This window comes from Neurospora tetrasperma (assembly GCF_000213175.1).
Source record: "Neurospora tetrasperma FGSC 2508 unplaced genomic scaffold NEUTE1scaffold_1, whole genome shotgun sequence".
Classification (NCBI taxonomy): Eukaryota; Fungi; Ascomycota; class Sordariomycetes; order Sordariales; family Sordariaceae; genus Neurospora; species Neurospora tetrasperma.
In genome coordinates, this window is record NW_009799099.1 from 3,803,537 (window position 1) to 3,825,981 (window position 22,445).

The following is a 22,445-nucleotide window of genomic DNA, read 5'->3' on the forward strand; positions in this document are numbered from 1 at the left end:
GCCAGCCTTGCACTGTGCTGACCGTGCTTGGTCTCGCTGCGCCGGTCGGTGAGGCTGCCAGACATGCCAAGCCTTTTGCCAGCTGGTGCCGAAGCGAGGAGCTAACCCGACTCCATTCCCCGCCAAAAAGTTTATGAAATTTTTGGCTGGCAGAATCGCCATTGAACGTACGGGCGGTCTAGGCGCAACAGCAGCAGCCTGTAACTGAACTTCTGTTCCACTTATACAGACTCGAAAGAGTCCTCCAGTTCCTGTACATAATCGAATCCCCAGATACTATCCCAGTTCTGCCCCATCTTCAACATTGACAGTCGAGGCATGGAATAGTGTTTGAAAATGAAGACCGACTTCAAGTTTTCTAATCTACTGGGCACAGTCTACTGCCAGGGCAACCTCTTGTTCAGCCCGGACGGTACCCATCTCTTCTCGCCCGTTGGCAACAGGGTGACAGTCTTTAACCTTGTCGAGTACGTCTCAAGATTCCCTACACCTGCCTGGTGCATAGCTTGTAAGCTGGCTAACACGGTCGCAGTAACAAATCATATACCCTTCCCTTCTCCCACCGAAAGAACATTGCGCGTATCGGTCTCACGCCCCAGGGCAACCTCCTACTCTCCATAGACGAAGATGGCCAAGCGATTCTCACCAACGTGCCCCGGCGCGTAGTACTATATCACTTCTCCTTCAAGGCTCCAGTAACCGCTCTCTCCTTTTCGCCATCGGGGCGCCACTTCATTGTTGGACTCGGCAGGAAAATCGAGGTTTGGCACGTTCCCTCAACACCCGACGCCAACGCCGACGGCGAGCTCGAATTTGCGCCCTTCGTCAAGCACCATACCCACGTCCAACACTTTGACGATGTCCGTCACATCGAGTGGTCCCACGACTCGCGATTCTTCCTCACATCTTCCAAGGATCTCACAGCAAGGATATGGAGTGTTGATCAAGAGGAGGGGTTCACACCTACGGTTCTGGCCGGTCACAGGCAGGGTGTCGTGGGCGCGTGGTTTTCCAAGGATCAAGAGACGATATACACAGTCAGCAAGGACGGCGCCGTTTTCGACTGGCAATACGTTGCGAAGCTTGGACAGGACGAGGATATGGTGGACGATGATGACCTGGCGTGGAGGATAGTCAACAAGCACTATTTCATGCAGAACAGCGCCACCGTACGATGCGCCGCTTTCCATCCCGAATCGAACTTGCTGGTTGCCGGTTTCTCGAACGGTATCTTTGGCCTCTACGAAATGCCCGACTTCAACATGATCCACACTCTCAGCATCTCCCAGAACGAAATCGACTTTGTGACGATCAACAAGAGCGGCGAGTGGCTGGCGTTTGGCGCATCCAAGCTTGGTCAGCTTTTGGTGTGGGAGTGGCAGTCCGAGTCGTACATTCTCAAGCAGCAGGGCCATTTCGACTCGATGAACTCCCTCGTTTACTCTCCGGACGGTCAGCGGATTGTCACAGTCGCCGATGATGGAAAGATCAAGGTGTGGGATACGGAATCGGGATTTTGCATTGTCACCTTCACAGAGCACACTAGCGGTATCACTGCTTGCGAGTTCTCCAAAAAGGGCAATGTCCTGTTTACCTCGAGTTTGGACGGTTCTATCAGGGCTTGGGACTTGATCAGGTACAGAAACTTCAGGACCTTTACAGCACCAGAGAGGCTATCGTTCTCTTGCATGGCTGTTGATCCTAGTGGCGAAATCGTGGCGGCTGGCTCCGTTGACTCTTTCGACATTCATATTTGGTCTGTCCAGACTGGCCAGCTCCTAGATCGTCTGTCGGGACACGAGGGCCCTGTGTCATCCTTGGCCTTCGCGCCTAACGGCGGTCTTCTTGTGAGTGGTAGTTGGGACCGCACTGCCCGTATCTGGTCCATTTTCAACCGCACACAAACAAGCGAGCCTCTCCAGCTCAATTCGGATGTTCTCGACATTGCCTTTAGGCCAGACTCTCTCCAGATTGCCATCTCCACTCTCGACGGCAACCTGTCGTTCTGGTCGGTCTCGGAAGCTGAGCAGCAAGCTGGTCTTGATGGGCGCAGGGATGTCTCCGGCGGTCGCAAGATCGGTGATCGCAGGACTGCGGCCAATGTTGCCGGTACCAAGGCTTTCAACACCATCAGATACAGCACAGACGGATCGTGCCTTTTGGCCGGCGGAAACAGCAAGTATATCTGCTTGTACTCCGTCACCACCATGGTTCTCCTGAAGAAGTACACCGTGAGCGTCAATCTTTCAATCCAAGGCACTCAGGAGTTCCTCAACAGCAAGCTTCTTACCGAGGCTGGACCCCAGGGTCTCCTGGACGAGCAAGGCGAGGCCTCCGATTTCGAGGACAGGATAGACAGGTCACTCCCAGGCTCCAAGCGCGGCGACCCCTCCGCACGGAGGAAGAACCCCGAAGTGAGAGTAAACGGCGTTGCCTTCTCCCCGAACGGAAGTGCCTTCTGCGCCGCCTCCACAGAAGGTCTTTTGATCTACAGCCTGGACACCACCATCCAGTTCGATCCCTTTGACCTCAACATGGAGATCACCCCCACCTCTACCCTGGCCGTGCTCGAGAAGGAGAAGGACTACCTCAAGGCTCTCGTCATGGCTTTCCGCTTGAACGAGGCCGGTCTGATCCAGCGTGTCTTCCAGGCCATCCCTTACACCGACATCCCTCTGGTGGTCGAGCAGTTCCCCAACGTGTACGTTGCCAGGCTGCTGCGGTACGTTGCTGCGCAAACCGAGCAGAGCCCACACGTTGAATTTTGTCTTCTTTGGATCAAGGCTCTGGTTGACAAGCACGGCGCGTGGTTATCTGCCAACCGCGGCAAGGTCGATGTTGAGCTTCGTGTTGTCGCAAGGGCTGTTTCCAAGATGAGGGATGAGATCAGGAAGTTGGCCGATGAAAACGTCTACATGGTTGACTACCTCCTCGGTCAGGCGAGCGCTGCTAAGGAGACTAATACCACCAAGACCTTGGCGCTTGAGTGGGCTACCACCGACTCGGATGAGCAGCCGGGCGCTGGTGGTATGAGCTTGAACGATGTCATGCAGCAGGATGAGGGGAACGCCAGCGAAGACGAGTGGATCGGTTTGGAATAGGTCCTAGGATTTAGAGTACTATAGGATTTTTGTAACGGTAAGGAAGGGTACCACACATAGGATAGGCGCTGATACGGAAAATGTTTGTCAACCGGCATTCTAGTTTATAACTTGTACAGATGATTTTGATACCAATTCATGGCAATAGAGAAAAAAGGGGATTTGGGATACAACTACAACGCCATGCGAAACTGTGTGAAAGCAATGCTATACCCCCCTAGTCCAACATTTGTGGATTGCTGGGTGCCTTTTATTCGACATTCGGAACATCCTCCCATGCCTCATCGAACCCACAGCTACGCACCCAGTTTGGCCCTGGTGCGAGGACCGAGTCGACAATCAGGTGATAGACCTTGTTCCAGTAATCGTCATCTCTTGTTTGATAATAGAGCTGGCAAATCCGTGCAGCTCGGGCAAGCTTGATGCTGTGGCCATCGTCCTCAAAGAAATGGAGGTTGGAAATGATTTCTTGGAAATCATCAATAAGTAGCGGTTCAAGGCCGAGAGAAGCGAGGTAATCATCAACTCACCTTCAGGAGCCCCAGATGCCTCCTTCTCCTTAGGCTGATAAGAAGTAATAGCATCAAGCGACAACTCCGGCGCTCCACGCGCCGCATACTGAACCAGATCCATCCTGATCTTCCACTCGAGAAGACGGACCTTGGTGTCGAGTGATATCCAATCCTGTGCGTTGACTGTCGTGAAAAACGGTGCTGAGGTGACATGGTGCCTGTAGAAAGTCGTCCGTCAGTCAGTATCAATCTTCCCGTCCAACTCCTTGCCTACCCCTTCCTGAATTCAAGGGGGGCAGCGGTACGTGACCAGACCAGACGAAGAAACTCACATCAAGAAGAAATCAAACCTCGGCAACTTCGTATCCCTCTTCACCAACGCCGCCGCACCCGCCATAAACACGGCGGAATCATACATCTCCGCCGTCCTCTCCTGCAACTCTTCCTTTCCCACCTTCACCTTGGCCGCCAACTGGATCGCCTCCTCTCTGGCCCTCTTCAACACTCCATCCCTAACTTTATTCGCATCACTCATCCTCGCCGCCTTCGCCAGCTTTTCGTTCCCTCTCACTCCCTTTTCCAACAAGTCCTCCACAACCCTCCCCATACCCATATCCTCCTCCAGTTTGCTAGCTTTTGCGGCCTCTTCGGCTCCCAGGAGATACCCCCCAATCTCATCCCCATGCACAGCCGCCTGCGCCAACCCCTCCGCCACAATCGCCGGCTGTCTCCATTCCAGGCCGTACATAAGCTGGATCAGCGGATGCAAGAACCCGCTGTACAGCCTCACCAACAAATTATCCGCCTCGGGCGTGCCCGAGAACAAATACTCATTCACCACTTCCTCATACTTTCCCCCGCGGGAATCCATCTCCCGCTTGAAAAAGGCCAGGAAATCAGGGTAGTGCTCCTCTTTCCCCAGGTACTTGCCTGCGTCGTCCCGCCAGTTCTGGATCAAGTCGGACACGACTTCCTGGTGTTCTGGCAACGCAGGGCGTTGATAGGAAGCGTTAACGTCGTAGGCTTTCTGCAGCGCTTCAGAGGGGGCAGAGGTCCCGTACAGTGCGAGGAGGTGGTGAGGGATGTGGTTGTGGAAGCCGTCTTTGTTGAAAAAGACGTGATGGTGGTGCATGTCGGCTTGGAGGAGGTCGGAGAGGAGCGTGGAAGCGGTGGGGGATTGAGGGTGGATGGTGGGGGACTTGGACCAGAGGCCGATGTTGGAGGGGGTGATGTTGATGCGGTGGGGGGTTGCTTCGGACATCTTGATGGTAGTGAGGTGAAGACGTCGAGTGGTGGTGATGGTCCTTGGTGGTTTGGGAGAGGTGATGGCCTGGCGAAGGAGAAATGTCTTCGTGCCGGCGGGAGTGAAAGGTCGCATTCACGTTGATTTGTGCAGAAACGACGGGCCGTGGGCTAAGGGAGTTAGAAGACCAAAGAGAGGTTCCTGGAGTAAATATAGTCGAATTATATACGTTATAGATCAGGTGGTTGTCGGAAAAGAGGTTGATTATAGAAGCCAAGAGTAATGGTGTGTTGTTCACTTGATGGAGTATCACGAAGCCCGGTTGCTGTGGTGTTCGCACGTCGAGGTATTCCAAAGTCCGAATGCCGCTTATCTCCGCACTCGAAAGCCAACTCTTAGGTAACTGTTTTCCGTCCTACGCAAGTGCGTAGTAGGCCTATGCTACTCTTACAAATCGAATTGAACTCTGACTGAATGCGTTGTTGGGATGAAGCACAGTCTAATGCTGGTTTGTTTGTTAGCTTGGTACACCTACTATTACACTAGACGAAATCTATCCCGTATTGCCCCAAACATCAACGAATGACAAAGGCAGTGACAAGATTGAACATGATGTATTAGTGAAAATCATGGTGTGTTCAAGGTAAGATCACGACTTAATCATGGAACGGAACGATTTACGGGAGTATATAAACGCCTACGGGAGTTGATTCGAGGTCTTGAGCTAACAAACAAATCGGCACTGAAGTGTAAAGTGGTATTAGGCGAGTGTAGTAAGACGGCTACGTCATTGACCCCCTTTCAGTCGTCCACACACATCAACTACCTCTACCAAAAACATTTGTGACCACCGGCCTTATCCGCACCCTACACTTTTAGGTCAGCTCGTCGGATTCTCTAAGGCCCTGATCGGCATCCTGCACACCCACCTCGTGCAGAAATATTTCGGTACATTTCGATACGCTGGCGCCCAGTACGCTAGTGATTGTACCGATTTTAACGTAGTAACCGTACTAGAGCCGTACTAGGATGACCGTATTAGTGCTTGATTAACCGGATTTGTCGTTATTAACCGTATTGAGCGTAGCCCGTGCCTAGAAATTTATACCGCTTTTAGAGAGAGGGGTCGACCTTGTTGTGCTTTGTAATGTTGTGTAGAAAGTAAATAATATTAGTAATTGACTAAACGGCGAGATAGCTTCCTAAGACGACCTCCTAGAGCCCTCTAATACTATAGAGGGTATTGATTTATCCTAGCTCTATATCTAACCCCCAACACTGGGTTTATGATAGCCCAGATTAGCTGGGCTGATAGAGGTTTCCTTACTGTACCGTGCCGTACCCAGTCTGGGCATTCAGACTGTAGTACCCGGGCTACCCCGTAGCCTGTACTCTGGCTCGCTACACAGTATATCTACTGCGTACAGACGGCTAGCTGGAAGCCTTCCTCCTTCTTACAAGATAATATAGGGATGGATAATATAGTTAGTCACACAGTAAGGACCATTGCTTCCAGATACTACGTTGGCTAGAGGCGATTTGTAGTATAGAAGGTAAAAGAGAAGATATTATAAGAAGGAGGAAGGCTTCCAGCTAGCCGTTTATATATAGTAAATATATAGTATAGTAAGCTAGAGTACAGTCTATAGAGTAGCCCGGGCACGGCAATTTAAATACCCAAACTGGGCACGGTATAGTAAGGAAGCCTCCAGCAGCCTAGCTAATCTAGGCTGTTACAGCTAGTCTAAGCTATAATACAGTATAGATATAGAAATCTAGGAATTTCCCTATTACAAGACTTTCCTTTCTTTATTTTATTTTACTATATAAAATAAAAATCCCCTATATTAAATAGTAGCTACAACTCTACGGTAGTAACTATTGCGAATAATATACTCCTCGTACCCCTATTCTAAAATAGATTCACTTAATTATCTAAATCGCAAAGCCTAGCCCAATCCGACTAAATGATCTTTTATTATAGATAGTAACGTCGATCCCATAGTTACTACTACCCTCTCTATTAAGCTCGCTTCGATTATTTAAATCGCTAGGATTATTTAAATCGCGAGCGCACTAATCTAATTGAACGACCTCCCGTTTATATAGAACGTTAGTTCTACAATTACCACTAAGTAGTCCTCTTTATTAAATATACTACGCGTTACCGATGACAACCTTATTTATTTTTATTCGTTTACAAAAATAGCAAAGCAAATAATAGTTAACCGTTACTACTATTTATAATAACAACTCCTCTTTACTTTTACTCGTCGTAATAATAGCAAAGTAAATAATAACTATTATTACTAATTATTACTCTCATTAAAATTTCCTTACTACCTTTTACTCGTTGTAATAATAGTATTGTAGATTGTAGATTTCTCCTCTCTATGCTAAAGCGAATCTCCTAGCGCACCGACCGACCGCGAGCCAAACTCCCTAAGATAATAAATTTCTTAACCGCTCTTTGGTTAAATTAAACTCCCTCTTATTATTAAGATAATAAGCTTCTCGACCGCTCTCATTGAATTAAGCTTCCTTTTATTAAATTAAGCAAGCTTCCTCCGCTAAGCTTACTATATATTACGACTCTTCTTAATTTACCCTCATTTGTAATAATAATACGGGCGTTGTAATAAATTATAAAATCTATACTATTAAGCGCTTCCTTTCAAAAACCAAGCAAACTTACCACTTTTAAACCCACTACTTAAGAGCCTACTAAACTGGCTACTCCTTACTTGAAGAGCTTAAATTTATAGTCTTTTATTATTACCTATAATAATATCCTAATTAACTAGATAGTAATTTATTAGACTACTCTAATAATAGCTAGCTAATTAAACTACTAGAACGTTCTAATTAATTAATTAGACTACTAACTAATATCTATAACTACGATTCCTTCTTATACCCCGAGTATTGCCGATCTATATAGCCTATTTTCCTTACTTGAGATTCGGCTTTTCTTAGGTCCCGGAAGTCTCCGTAGCTCTTACTTACCTTACAACGAAGTTATTACTCCCTTCTTTCGTATACGAGCAGCCAAGTAGTTCTCTTAGTAATTAAGCGATTTTTAATAATAATACTAGTATTACTAATTAATATAGCTATTACCCCCTTCGCTAATTCTATTACTAATTTTAATAACCGTATCAACCTCTCTATTAGTTCTTTATAGCTTATACTAGCTCTAATAGCCATATCAACTTCCTTACTAGTTTCCTACAATTAGTATTAGTTAGAAAGCTCCTATTTATACCCCTTTTTCTCTTTCTTTCTATTTATTTATAGAACTAGCGTTCTCTATAGTTATAATTCTTTTAAATACCTCTCTCTCTCTCTTTCTCTTAAGTACAAGAGACTACTAATTACCTTTTCAAATACTAATTACCCTCTCGAATACCAATTACCTTCTTAAGTACCAATCACCTTCTTAAGTGCTAGTTACCCTCTCGAGTACTAGTCACCTTCTTGAATACTAACTACCCTCTCAAACTTCAACCCCCTAGTCTACCTGCCGGTTAATTAACTAGCTATCCCTAGCCGCTATCCGGCTTCCTAGAACTTATTAGAGCTCCCGGACCTCGACCGCTTTTACTATTATAATACTAGTACATTCCAATACGCCCCGGCGCCGCCCGGACGGACAAATAGATCGGAGGAGACCTAAGCATTGTCGGAAGAGGCCTAGAATATATTGGAGAAGACCTAGACGCTTAGGCCTATTGAAGACAATAGTTTCTTTCTCATATAAGCCGGTATTTAATAAGGAAATTCCTAAATTTCTATATCTATACTATATTATAGTTTAGACTAGCTATAACAGTCCAAATTAGCTAAGCTAATAGAAGCTTCCTTGCTATACTATACCGTGCCCAGTCTAGGTATCCAAACTATAGTACCCGGGCCACCCCGTAGCCCGTACTCTAGCTCGCTACATAGTATATTTACTACGTACAAACGGCTAGCTAGAAGCCTTCCTCCTTCTTATAAGACTTCCCTTTCTTTATTTTATTTTACTATATAAAATAAAGATCCTCTATATTAATTAGTTTAATAATATATATTAGAAGGATCATAGTAATGTGTAGAATTACCTTATCCGTATATATAAAGAGACGTAGCTGGAGTATTATTAGGATTTAATTTATATAAAGAGTAAATAGAATATTAAAAAGAGGTAGTATATAGTATAGTAGATTTTCTTTATTAAATATTTTAATATTAGTATTAACCCTAATATTTAATTACCTATCATCTCTAATGAGTATTAGAATAATTTCGTTAAGTGCTATAGTACTAGAATATATAGTATTAATTAGGTTCGCTACTAGCCTTTTAATAACGTTAAGGTATATTGTATAGTATTTTTTTAAGTCGAAGGGTATTGGGCTTAATATTACTAAACTAAGTAAGATATAGTAAAGAGAGGGGTTTAGAGCCGGAGTTAGTTATAAAGTCGAGGATGAATTAAATAGTAATTTACTAGACAAGGTCGAAGTAGGGGGTAAGGTGAAGTAAGAAGATGAAGATAATAGTAGTAATAATAGTAGTAATAAATTTAAGAGTAAAGAGGAGGAGGATAATAATAAGAACGATAGCAGTAATAAATTTAAATTTTTTATAACATTGAAATAAATCGTAGTATTATAGGTAGTGAGAGTAGTTAGTATAAGTTAACTTACTGCGAGTTAGAGGATAATAGAAGTATAATAGTACTACTATTACGGGTAAAAGGTAGATAGTAAATGTAATTATACGTAATTGTACGAAGGAAAAAGGAAGAGAAGTATATAGCCGAGTACCTAGAAGACTAGCCTTATAAGGGTAACTACTAGCGGGTTTACAGACCCGCAATAGGTAGCTCTCTAACTAATTAACTACTAGTAATATAATACCGGCAGCGACGATAGTGATAATAGTCTCAAAAGCTACTATACGCTAGTATAAAGTATATAGGCTAACCCTATAATACTTCCCCGGACTAAAAGAAGCTATATAATTAACTATTATTATATAAAATAATAGAAATCCCTATTAAACGAACGGTCCGCTCTTAAAAAACCTTTACTATTATCGCTAGTAAGTATTATTATAACCTCTATTATAGAATTAGAACCTCCCGCTCTACCTCCTTCTCCCTTTGCCTCTTCTCCGCCGCTGCCTAATCTAAAGAGTATGGTGCTTCGAAGTAACTATTGTAGAAAGCCCGGACTATATCGGGGGCTATAAATATATCGGTCTATAATTATTATAATAATATATATAGGAGTATTTAAATTATAAAGTACTTTTAATAACCCTTATTATTCTTCTAATAGTTATTAATTTTTTCAAATTCGTATTCGATAAAATCCCCCCCTATTATTAATCCTCTTTATAATTTAATTATAATTAATACGAATATCCTATTCCTCTATAACTATTTATTTTAAGAGACCTTCCTCGTCCTATAGTTTAACTTTATTAATATAAAACGTTAAACTATACTTTATATTAATTAGGAGTTTAAATATTATTTAATAGTTATCCGCTTTAAAGATTTTAAAAGGGCTTTTAAAGAAGGGTATAAATTTAGCGTAGGGCTAGCTAGTATTAAAATTCTTAATATTAAGAGGAATCTTTTCTCCCTCCTTATATTTTAGTATATCTAACCGATAGGCGTTCGTATTATCTTTGTAATATTATTATACTTACCGGGCTTAATTTATAACGAAGTTTCAAATTTATTTGAATTAATTAATTAATTTATTAGCTTTAAAATATTCTATTTATTATACTACTAATATTTTTAATAAATATAAGTTCGCCGGTTTAATACCTATATAGGAGTAAAAACTGTAATTAGTAAGGAAGGGAGAGATACTAATAATTTTAAAAATTAAATTATTATTAGCAAACTCTATAATTAATAATTAATCTACCCAATCGTCCTAAATCTAATTAATATAAAAGCGAAGATACTTTTCTATCTCCGTATTAATATATTCAATTTAGCTGTTAATAGTAGAGTGAAAAGCGGAGGAGGGTTTAAGGGTAACTTCCAACTATAATAATAAAACCCTCTACAATTATAAAATAAATTAAGTATTATAATTAAAAATAATAGAATTTAATAAATTATAAATATTATAAACTTTTTCGATAAAGCGCTCTGCTAATTCTTCTATTATTAGACCGATGGTAGGGATATAGTATTTTATTTTCGTAAAGTAATTAATAATAATAATAATATATTTAAATTCCTGCCCGCGGCGTAAATAGGGTGTAAGTAGAGTAATATAATCGATTGAAATATCCTTCTATAGTATAAATAATATTATTAGCAGTTTTAAAAAAATTATAGGGGGCGTATTATAACAGCTTTAATTTAATATATATTAAATAAGCCTTATAGTATAATTTTATAATAATATATATTCTTAATTAAAAGAAAAACTATAATAGTAACGAATAAGTTTTTTCGTAGCCCGGGTACCTAGTAAATAACGAATTATAAATATAGCGGAGGAATAAGAAGTAAAGTTCTATATTAGTAGGGTTAATAAAAACGGTGCTATAAAAGTATATTCGTCTTTAAATTATTTAATATTTAATAAAAAGGATTCTCTTTATATAATCTTTAACTTTTTTAAACTATACTCGATAGTTAGGGTCCGATAAATAAATAATAATACTTTAGAGAATTATTAACTTTTTATAGCTGTCTACTATTAAATTATTTATTAATTTCTCATTCAAAATTTCTAATTTATAAATATATTTAATAACAATAGGGACTTCCTCCTTACTTCTATTTTTTAAAATAAAAGCCTTATTAATAAAAATATTTTAATTGAATAAAATTTTATTTTTAAATAATAACCGCTCGTTAGTTTCGTTTTTAAATAAGTCTTTTAACTTCCTACTTAATACGTTAGAGCGTACTTACAAGGATCTATAGTAGTATTTAATTATAAAATTAAAATAGGAAAGAAATTAGGACTATTATATATAATAGGAGGTAAATTACTTATTAATTATAAAAGTCTTTAAATTTTTATAGTTAGTAAAAATTTCGAAGAGTTCTTAGGCTCCTTCCAATTCGGAATACTACTTTTTAAGGGCTTTAATAATAATTAACAATTCTTTATTATAAATATTATAATTATATTCTACTAAGGAATACTATTAATTAAAGTAAGTAACCGGGTGTAAAATACCCTCCTTATTATATTAGGATAGAGTATTACCGTACGCCCAATTCGAGGCATCCGTTTTGATAATAGTTTATTTAAATTAATTATAAATCCAAAGTATTAAATTACTATTACAAGCTTTCTTAAGAGCTTTAAATAATTTTTAATAGTAGTTGGTCTACTATTATCCTACTAACTTCTTTATTAATTCGTATAACGGACTAATAATAATTGAAAAATATTTAATAAATTATCGATAGAAATTAGTAAAACCTAAAAAATATTATAGTACCCTTTTAATTTCTAGAGCCTCCTAAGTCTTAATAGCGGATACCTTATTAGGGTCTATCTCGAGTCCTCCTAGGGTAATAATTAAATTAAAATATTTTATTCTTATAATATAGAATTCGTATTTATTAATATCGATTTATAGCTTTACTCGAATTATCCGTTATAAAACCTTCTTAATATAATTTTTGTAGTCTTTTTTATTATTTGAATAAATTAGAATATTATTGAAATATATTATCGCGTATATATTAATAATATTATATAGAATATTATTAATATAATTCTAGAAAGTCCCTAGGGCGCCTTAAAAGCTGAACGGGCAAATAATAGATTTATAGAGATTGAAACGGATAATAAAAGCAATAAGCTATTAATATTCTTCCTTTACGCAAATTCTATTAAATATAGTAATTACATTGAATTTAATAAAAGTCTTTATATAATAAATAATATTAAGAGTCTCTTTAATTAACGGTAGTAAATAATATATTTTTAGTATTATATTATTAATATTATAATAGTTAATATAAATACGGACGCTACCGCCGGGCTTTCTTATTAAAAGGATAGGGGATACGGCTATAGACTATAATAAATAAATAAAATTCTTTCCTAAATTCTCGTTAATCTACTTTTTAATAATAACGGCTTCGATTAGGGATATACGGCGTAATTACGTATTAGGAGGGGTCGCTCCCAATTAGAATTTAATCCTATAATTATATAAACGGTTAGAAGGAACTTCTTCAACTAATAATAGGAGGAAGGCTACTACTTTATTGATATATTATTATTCCTCTAATTCTTTTAAAATAGTAATAATCTCGTCCTTAATCTTAATTAAACGGTCGGCCTTATTAAGAAACTTCTTTATATTTTCATTAAAAATCTTAACTACGTATATATACCGGATTATTTTCTTATAAAGTAGAATATCTTTATCAAAATTTCTAATAAAATAAATTATTTTAACGAAAATTATAATTTCCTAAAATTCCTTTAATAAGTAAGTATTAACCAAATTATTAATAAACTTATAGAAGAGTAGGGGGAAACTTTCCTTATATTATTAACTATTACCCTCTAAAATACTAATAATTATTTCTTTAATTAAATTTATATCCCAAACTTCCGTTATAATAATTAATCTCTTAATTTCGGTATAGTTTATAATATACGGCTATAATCGCTAGAATTCGCAAACGAAGTTAAAAATCGCTATATTAAATTCTCTAATATTACTAATTTTAATAGAAGAAGCGCCGTCGAAATTACAATAATAATAAGCTTAAGAGCGCTTTATACCCATAAAAACGCGCTAGCCGTTAAAGCGGACGTAAAGGTTATAGGGCGCTAAGTTTTTAATCCTAATAAGAAGCGTAATTATATTTATAATACTAACTTTAGATTTAACTTTATTAATTATTAATATTTCAATAGGAATAGAAATAGGTTAATAACTAGCTTCGAAAATTCCTAATATAAAAATCGGTAGTACTAATATTATTTAAATAAAGCGAATAATTCTACTACCTAATATTAGTTCTAATAGTACTAAAATTACTTTAGTAGAGGGAATTATTTTATTTTCTAAGGGTAAATAAGGAGTTAAGGTTAGTCGGGGAGTTAAGGCTAAATGGGGAGTTAAAGTTAGTCGGGGAATTAGGGCAATTCTACTAATAAATAACTATGACCGAAATGCGGTTAGTAAAAACTCTTAGGGCTACTAATTAATCTCTAGAGAAATCGATAGGTAAATAACGGCCCTTATAAGTAAAATTGGTAAAATATATTCTATAATAGTTATACTTAATTTTAGGTTTATAATATTATATTTATAAAAAGTTTAAAATAATTAGGTAATTCTTAAAAATATTATAAATTAAAAAAGTAATTAATTTATTATAGTATCCAATATAGAATTTAATTATTATTCCTTCGGAAATAATACTTTTAATTATTCTATTAGCTAGAATAAACTTTTTTACTTAGCGGAGGCGGAAATAGGGAAGGTTATATTTAATAATAAAAGAGTAAATAATAAAAGTAAACGCAAAATAGTTAGTATTAATAAAAGAAATATAATAATTTTTATATAATCTAATTACAATGTAGGAAAATAAAAGTATTAAATTTAAAGAAGTAGAACTATTTAATAATTATATCCTAACCTCCTCTAAACCCTCTAACTCTAGGGAATTTAAAATTCGTTTTTATAATAATAATAAGAAGAGCTTCTATATACGACTAAATATAAAAACTAAACATTTTCTAGCTTATTATAATACTTACTATTAATAGTAGCGGTAGTAGGGGCTATAATAAGAATAACGGTAATAGTAGTAGGTATTACTTCGGTAGTATAGATTTCCTACCTATTATAGCGACCTCTACTTCTACCCTTACCCTTATTCTTCTTACCCTTATTATATTAAAAGCCTTAAGCGCTATAATTAATAGAAGTAAAATAATTATAAATAATATAATTATTATTTTTATAATAGTAATATTTACCGTTATAAGTATATTAATTAAGAATATTTTTATAAGTAAAAATAGTAAAATTAATAATATTAAAATCTGTTTTATTATTATTTTAATTAATTAAAACGTTATTAATATTATAAGAATTAGAGGCGTTACCCGTACTAATATTAGTACTACCGGAATTTCTACTAACAGGGGCGCTATGATTAAAAATATAAATATTTATTTTATAATAATAGTTAGTATCCTTTAAATTATTAGTAATAATATAATAAGTTACTAATTACTTCTTAAAATCGTTAGTTTTAAGAAGGTTACAATACGTAAGAGCATTATAGAGGCGTTTATTAATTTTATTATATAAATAATAAATCTTTATAGAATTATTTAAATTATAGAAGTTTATAAAGTTAATAAACTCTAATTTAAATTCTATAAAAAATATATTCTTTATAAAAAACTCTTTAAAATAATAGTCGGTATCTATCTTCAAATTAATATTTTAAAAACGAATAACTATATACTCTATAAATTCAATATTAGTCTTTTAACGCTAAGAATTTATATCTCTTCTATTCTAAATAATAATCAAATTATTTTAAATACTAAACAAAGTTTTAAAACCTAATAATATAGTAGTATAAATAATTTTAATATCCTTATTAATATAAAAAAGGGGGTCGTACTTCTATTAAAATAAAATATAAAAATATTAAATTTTAAAAATCTTACATCTATAGATAGTACTAATATTCTCCTTACTAGTAAAAATTAGTAGATTCTTTACAATCTACCTCAAAAACGATATTTGACTAATACTAATTATTTTAATATAATTATTAAATAAAAACCGAAGATTAGTACTATAAAACTTAAGGGTGGCGTAATTTATATTAAAGTTATTATATTTCTTCTAAAGGTCGCTAAATTCGGCCTTTAAATTAAAATAATTGAAGTTCTTCTAATTGAAATTATTTTAGGCTTTAATAATTACCTTACAAACAATTTTCAATTTATTCTTACTATATTTAAAATTAATAGTAATATTCTTATATTAAATAAGGTCGTTATAATAAAAATAATCGAATAGGGTAATAATTGAACGGAAGGCGGAGTTTTAAATAAGAATATTAATTATATTAAGGTAAGCGTAAGGGACAATTTTCTTCTCCTTATCGTTATTAATACCGATAAAAAGATTATTAATTATTAGCGAAGGGAGAAATTCAATAAACGTAATTTAATAAATAGTAACGTTAGTAATACTAACAACCTCGTTAAATACCTTATAAATATTATTCAAATTAAATAGTATACTTTTAAAAGGGGTACCAAAATTAATAAAATCACCGGTACTACTAATAGGAGAGAAGGACGTATAATCGCTACTTTTAATATAAAATATAAGAAAAATAATTATATAAAATAGTTTTTTATTCCTTAAATAAAGAATGCCTATCCTTATTTACTAAATAAAGGGAGTAAGATTGTAATTATTGTAATTACGACTATCGATATTTAGAATATTAAATTCAGTAATTTAACGGGCGAGGCGATTCCTATACATATATTAATTGAAAATTAATTATATAATAAAAAGAAAATAGGTTTATATTATAAACGTAATAATTGAAAGGTATAATTAATTATTATAAGTAAAGGGTAGATAATAAATATAGTTATATATAATTATATAAAAGAAAAAGGAAGAGAAGTATATAGCCGAATACCTAAAAGACTAGCCTTATAAGAGTAACTACTAGCGGGTCTGCGGACCCGCAGCAGGCAGCGCTCTAACTAATCAGTTACCGGCAATATAGTACTAGTAGCAATAATAGTAATAGTAGTTTTAGAAGCTACTATACGCTAGTATAAGGCACATAGGCTAACCCTATAACAACTACTTGAATATTAATCCAAATAAGATTCCCGCTAGTTAAGTAATTACGTTTGTAAATATAAATAGGGGTAGAGGGGGTAAGAAGAAGTCGGATATTACAATATTAGGGAGTTCGATAGAGAAGGTAGCGGTTATTCTCTAAACTCCTAAATTTCCTAGTACGGCCAATGTTAGTATTATAGTTAATAATTTATAGAGTTGCTTTGTTAGTAAAATAATAGAGATAGAAATAATAGTATATATTAATTATTTTATAAATAATCCGCTAATTGCAACGATGTAGATAAGGTTGAGTAAGGGTATAAAAAGTACGTATATAGATAGATAGAAACGAGGGATTTAGAAAGATGTGGTACTAGTTAGAAAATTAAATAATTTACAATTATTTTACTAGAATTATAGAAGTAAATACCCTTTTTTTTTATTAGTAAAATCTTAGTAAAATTAAATATTCGATTTTATACAAATAACTCGATTTTATACGATTTTATTTAAATAATTCGATTTCATACAATTTTATTCAAATAATTCGATTTTATATATAATAATCTTATTACTCTTCCTTTTGCCTCCTTTCGCCTCCCCCCCTCCCTTTATTCTACCTTCTACGAATCGATTACTATTATTTATTTATTAACTAAATTACATTATAACGGATATTATTAGAATAAATACCCTTTACTACCTCCTTCGTTCGCCGGCGCGCTATTTTTATTATTTCTTCTTTAATTAGTATTAATACTTTCACCTCTTTCTTTGAGTATATAGTAATAAAATTATAAAGTCCGGTTACTACGTATATAATTTAGACCTATTTCTTTATAGAGTATTCGATAGGTGCGATTTATATAATCTTCTACCTTTTTTTTATAAAATTGGAAATTTATTTAATAATAATACGGATACGAGTATAATATAATATTACGGAGCGAGAGGGCACCGTTGGGGGCAAGGTAAAATATACGTTATTATACGAGGGAGGAGAAAGGAAGTGTGCGTAGAGGACTGGCTATATAGGCGAGAGCCTAGTCTAAGCTAGTCCGTACGCGTATATATACGTAGGGCTATACGTAATTAAAACTGTTAATAGCTCTAGATTAGAGGCGTATAGTATAACTACATTATAAGCTAACCCTATAATACTATCCCCCCCTCAAAAGAAGCTCGCAGAGCTGAAAAAAAAAAAAAATCTATATATATATATAATAATAAATCCCATCTCAAAAATAGTTGTAATCTACTAATTGCGTGGGAGGCAGCTTCCTAAATTAAATATCTATTGATTATTATATAACCTTACTAAATACTAAACACAATTTATCCTCTACGTTTTTACTAACTATTATAATAATTAGCTCTATTATTATTATATTCGGGAGAGGCCTCGTATTGGTTATAGAAGCCGTTTCCTATTAGAAACGTACGGAGTAGTAGCACGGGGGTTCTAATATAAGAGCAGGGGCGGCCGAAGAGTCGGAGGCGAAGCGCTAGAGGATTCTCTAAACTCCTATTAGTACTAGCTTATTCGGATTCTTATAATAGAAATACTAAAAATAATATTTGTAATTAATAATATTAATAACAGGTTCCTAAGTAGGATTTCCAATCTTCTATTTAATATAGTAGTACTAATATATATTGCTACCCAATTAAACGCAATTAATAAATTTCTTAAAAACCTATTCTTCGTATTCCTTTTAATTATTTATTCGGATTATAACCCGTTCTTTATTTACCTTTATATCCGTCGTAGTATTTTAACCGGGTAGTTCCGTACCTAACTAAGGCTATACTATAGAAATATAAAAGACGGGTAAGTACTTTATATTAGTAGGTAAGGAGAGGTAGACTATATATAAATTAGTATAAACGATTTTGAAAGGACCCTCCTAGCGGGGGGAAAAGTTTATATATAGTCGACCGTTAGCGAAGTTTGTAATATTTAAAAGAATTATATTATTAATATAGTATTTAGGGGAATTAATATATTTTATATTAATATTATTTTTATAATACTCTTATATATAGTAAATTTACTAAATAATAAAATCCTATATCTTTTAGAAATAATCTACTAATTCGTTAATTTTATAGTACTCCTTAAATTAAACCAGCGAAACATTTAAGGGTAGCAGGGTTCGGAATTTTATATTTATACGAAGGTAATAACTATAATTAGCGAAGAATAGTAAAATCCCTATTAATAAAGAAATAGCGTTATTACCGGCGAATTCCGCGAGTAATAATTATTTAGCCCAATTTATTTAAACCCAATTAATATATATCCTTAAAAACTATTCTATTTCCGTATTAATATATTTAATCTCTATATTAATCTAAGGGTGGAAGGCGGAGGTTAATTTCCTAATAATAGATAGTCTTTTACAAAAAGTAGACTAGAATTGTAATACAAATTAAGTACCTTTATTAGATAGAATACTATTTAGTAAACTATAGATAGAGTAAATATAGTCGATAAACTAATTAATTAATTCCTTAACTTTTAAAGTCTTTATTAAAATATAATACCGTATTTTTATAAGACGGTTAATAATAATAGTAATGTATTTAAAAGTTTAGCTAAAATAGGTACTCTCTAATAGTAAGGTAATATAATTAATTAAAATTGCTATCTATAGTACTAGGGAAATAATTACAAATTTAAAATAATTAGCGGAACTATTTTTCAATAATTTAATTTTAGTATAAGGGAGGCATCCTCTATAAAAGAATCTTATATTATTATATATTCCTTCCTAATAGAAATTATATTATAAGAATTTATACGTAGTATTATAACCGGGGTAGCCCGCGCCGGGAGTATTATATTAGTAACTAATTAATTAGAATTAGAGGCTTTTATTATAAGAGTTAATAATAATTCTATCCCTCCACTTTATAATACCACTAATAATATAGTATTTTAAAAAGCTTCTATAGAATACCTTCCTAATAATTAATAGCTACTACCAATGTAATATATCTATTAAATAGGATACTAATTTTTAAAGGAAAATTAAAGTCTTATAACTTATATAAATAAAATTATTAATAAATTTAATTTTAAAGTCCTTAAATCCGAATAAATATAGTAAAAAATTATTAATAGGGTCCTTAAAATAACTATCTTTAAACTACGAGTGATCGAATAAAAGTTTTTTACGGGTAACGAAGCGGCCGTCCTCTTTACTGTTGGGGCAATTATTAGTTTTATAATTTAAAGTATCAGAGTATAAATTTTTAGAACCCGGGGTATACTTTATTAAGAAATTGAATTAAAATAGGAATTAAGACTAGCGTATATACTATTAAGTAAATTATTTATTCGTTATAAAGGTTTAAAAGTTTTTATAATCTATTAAAATATTAAAAGGCTATTAAATACCCTCAAACTCCGGCCGCCATTCCTCGAATACCTTTATAATAGCTAGTAATTTCTTATTATAAATATTATAATTATATTCTTATAAAGTATATCTAGCGGAAAAGTAGGCTATAGGGTAGAAGATTCTATTATTACCATATTAAGAAAGGGTACTACTAGCGGCCTAATTAAAAGTGTCTATTTTAATAATTATTTTCTTAGTCTAATCGTAAATCTTTAATGTGGGACCTTCTATCAAAAACTTCTTTAAAAATTCGAATACTTATTAGTAATTAATATTCCAAACCTAAACTATATCCCTCTTTATAAGTTCGTAAAGTAGGGTTACTATAATCGAAAAATCTTTAATAAACCGTTAATAGAAATTTACAAAGCTAAAGAAAGATTAAAGGAACTTCTTAAACTCTAGGGCTAACTACTCAATTACTACTTTAATTTTCTCTAAATCTATTTCAATACCTCCTAGGGTAATAATTAGCCCTAAATACTTAGTATATATAGTATAAAATTTATATTTATTAATATTAATACTAAATCTTATTCCAGTTAACTAGTCGAAAATAATATTAATATACTATTCGTAGTCCTTTATATTATCCAAATAAATTAGAATATTATTGAAATATATAATTATATAAATATTAAGGATATTATATAGAATATTATTAATATAATTCTAAAAAGCACCGGGAATTCCCTATAAACTAAAGGGAATAACGAAGGATTCAAAAAGGCTAAAGCGTATTATAAATATAGTTAGTTATTTATAGCCTTATTTTATTCAGATATAATTAAAAGCGGCTATTACATCGAATTTTATAAAAATTTTAGTATAGTAAATTACGTCTAGAGTCTCTTTAATAAGTAGGAGTAAGTAGCGGGACTTAAGAGTAATATTATTAATTCTTCTATAATTAATATAAACGCGGATTCTACTTCCTAGTTTCTTAACAAGTAGGACTAGGGCTAAGGCTTTTAATCATAATAGCCAAATAAACTTCTTTTTAAGGTTATTATTAATCTATTTTTTATAATACTAAATTCATCTAAATTAAAGGTACGACCGCGGGTAACGGGCGGCGAAGCTCTTAAATAGAATTCGAATTTAAAATCGTATAATTAATTAGGAGGAAGAACCTCTATACCTTTCTGCCTAAAAGTATTAATATAATACTAATACTATTTAGAAAATTTAATTTAAATTTTAATATCGGTCTTTAAAGGTTTATCCACTTTCTTATAGAATTTAATAATATCTTCGGATATAATTTTACTAATATTAATATTATTAGTAGCAAAATACTTATTAATTACTTCTTCGTAGTATAGGAAATTATTATTAGTATTATTAATCTAAACGGAATTAACGATCTTTATTATACATAAGGTAGTCGCATCTCCCTTCCTAATTAAAACGTTAATTTATTAATAATAATTACTACTAAATAACTTCTTATACTTTTAATTATAGTCCATTAAAACCTCCTTAATTATTTCCTTAATAAAACTATCACTCACACTCCTAAGATCTAAAACGCCTCCTTCTTCCTCTACCTAATCCTCCTTTTCTATTCTTTTAATATCTTCCTCTATTTCGGCCCTAATAGTATAAATAATTTAGAATTTTATTGTTTTAATTAGTTAATTAAAATTTATAGTAGAAAGCTCCCTAATATTATTAGGGTTAATAGGACTATTAGAAATACTATAGAGACGGATTAGAGACCGGTAGTCCGTAATTCTAATATAAATTCCTCTAATAATCTAATATAATACCGGCCAGTAAATTAGGGTACTAATTAAGAGGTCTATTAATATAAGTACTTAATTAGGGCCAATTAGAATTTTATTGAATAGGGTAATACCTAATTAATTAACTATTTAATTCTTAAACCGATTAAATTTCTAACGAGTAGTTTATTTTATAATTATTAAAATAAATAAATAGCGGACGGACTCTATTTACAATAGTTTTAATTCCTCTTTATCGGGCACTTCCTTATAAGAAGGCTTCCTATACGTAGAGCGAATACTAAATATATTAAAGCGGGGAATAGAGAGGTAGTATACTACTAAGGGAATATAATAATTAGTAATTCTATAAGGAAAGCAACCGCATTATTCGTAAGCAGGACCGAAACAAAAGGAATTACTAGGCTAATTAATATCCGGAGCGTAATATACCAACTAAGGGTAACTAAAAATAATAGAGTTATCTTTAGTAAAATTATAAATAAAGAGATTAATAATCTCGTAATAGATTCCTACCTATATTATTACCCTAATAAAATAGGTAATATTACCTTTAATTTAACTATTAACGAAGTATGATAATTTAGGAA

The 22,445-nt window shown here is 33.9% G+C and overlaps 4 protein-coding genes across 4 annotated transcripts; 1 reads left to right on the plus strand and 3 right to left on the minus strand.

Moving 5' to 3' along the window:
* Positions 1-291: 291 nt before the first annotated feature.
* On the plus strand, positions 292-3,195 carry NEUTE1DRAFT_144401 (uncharacterized protein; the record flags this gene model as incomplete). Its single annotated transcript, XM_009849948.1, has 2 exons — positions 292-467; positions 533-3,195. 2 exons carry the CDS (start codon positions 337-339, stop codon positions 3,099-3,101), a joined length of 2,700 nt encoding a protein of 899 aa, XP_009848250.1.
* A 156-nt stretch (positions 3,196-3,351) lies between these two features.
* Positions 3,352-4,874, minus strand: NEUTE1DRAFT_135107 (uncharacterized protein; the record flags this gene model as incomplete). The annotated part of the gene is made up of 3 exons (XM_009849949.1): positions 3,352-3,569; positions 3,632-3,831; positions 3,946-4,874. The coding sequence occupies 3 exons, from the start codon at positions 4,872-4,874 to the stop codon at positions 3,352-3,354; spliced, it is 1,347 nt and encodes a 448-aa protein (XP_009848251.1).
* A 7,827-nt stretch (positions 4,875-12,701) lies between these two features.
* Positions 12,702-12,917, minus strand: NEUTE1DRAFT_37564 (uncharacterized protein; the record flags this gene model as incomplete). Its single annotated transcript, XM_009848895.1, has 1 exon — positions 12,702-12,917. A coding segment is annotated over one exon (216 nt), but the record flags the coding sequence as incomplete, so codon positions are not given.
* Positions 12,918-20,884: 7,967 nt separating this feature from the next.
* Positions 20,885-21,064, minus strand: NEUTE1DRAFT_36851 (uncharacterized protein; the record flags this gene model as incomplete). The annotated part of the gene is made up of 1 exon (XM_009848870.1): positions 20,885-21,064. A coding segment is annotated over one exon (180 nt), but the record flags the coding sequence as incomplete, so codon positions are not given.
* Between the last annotated feature and the right edge of the window lie 1,381 nt (positions 21,065-22,445).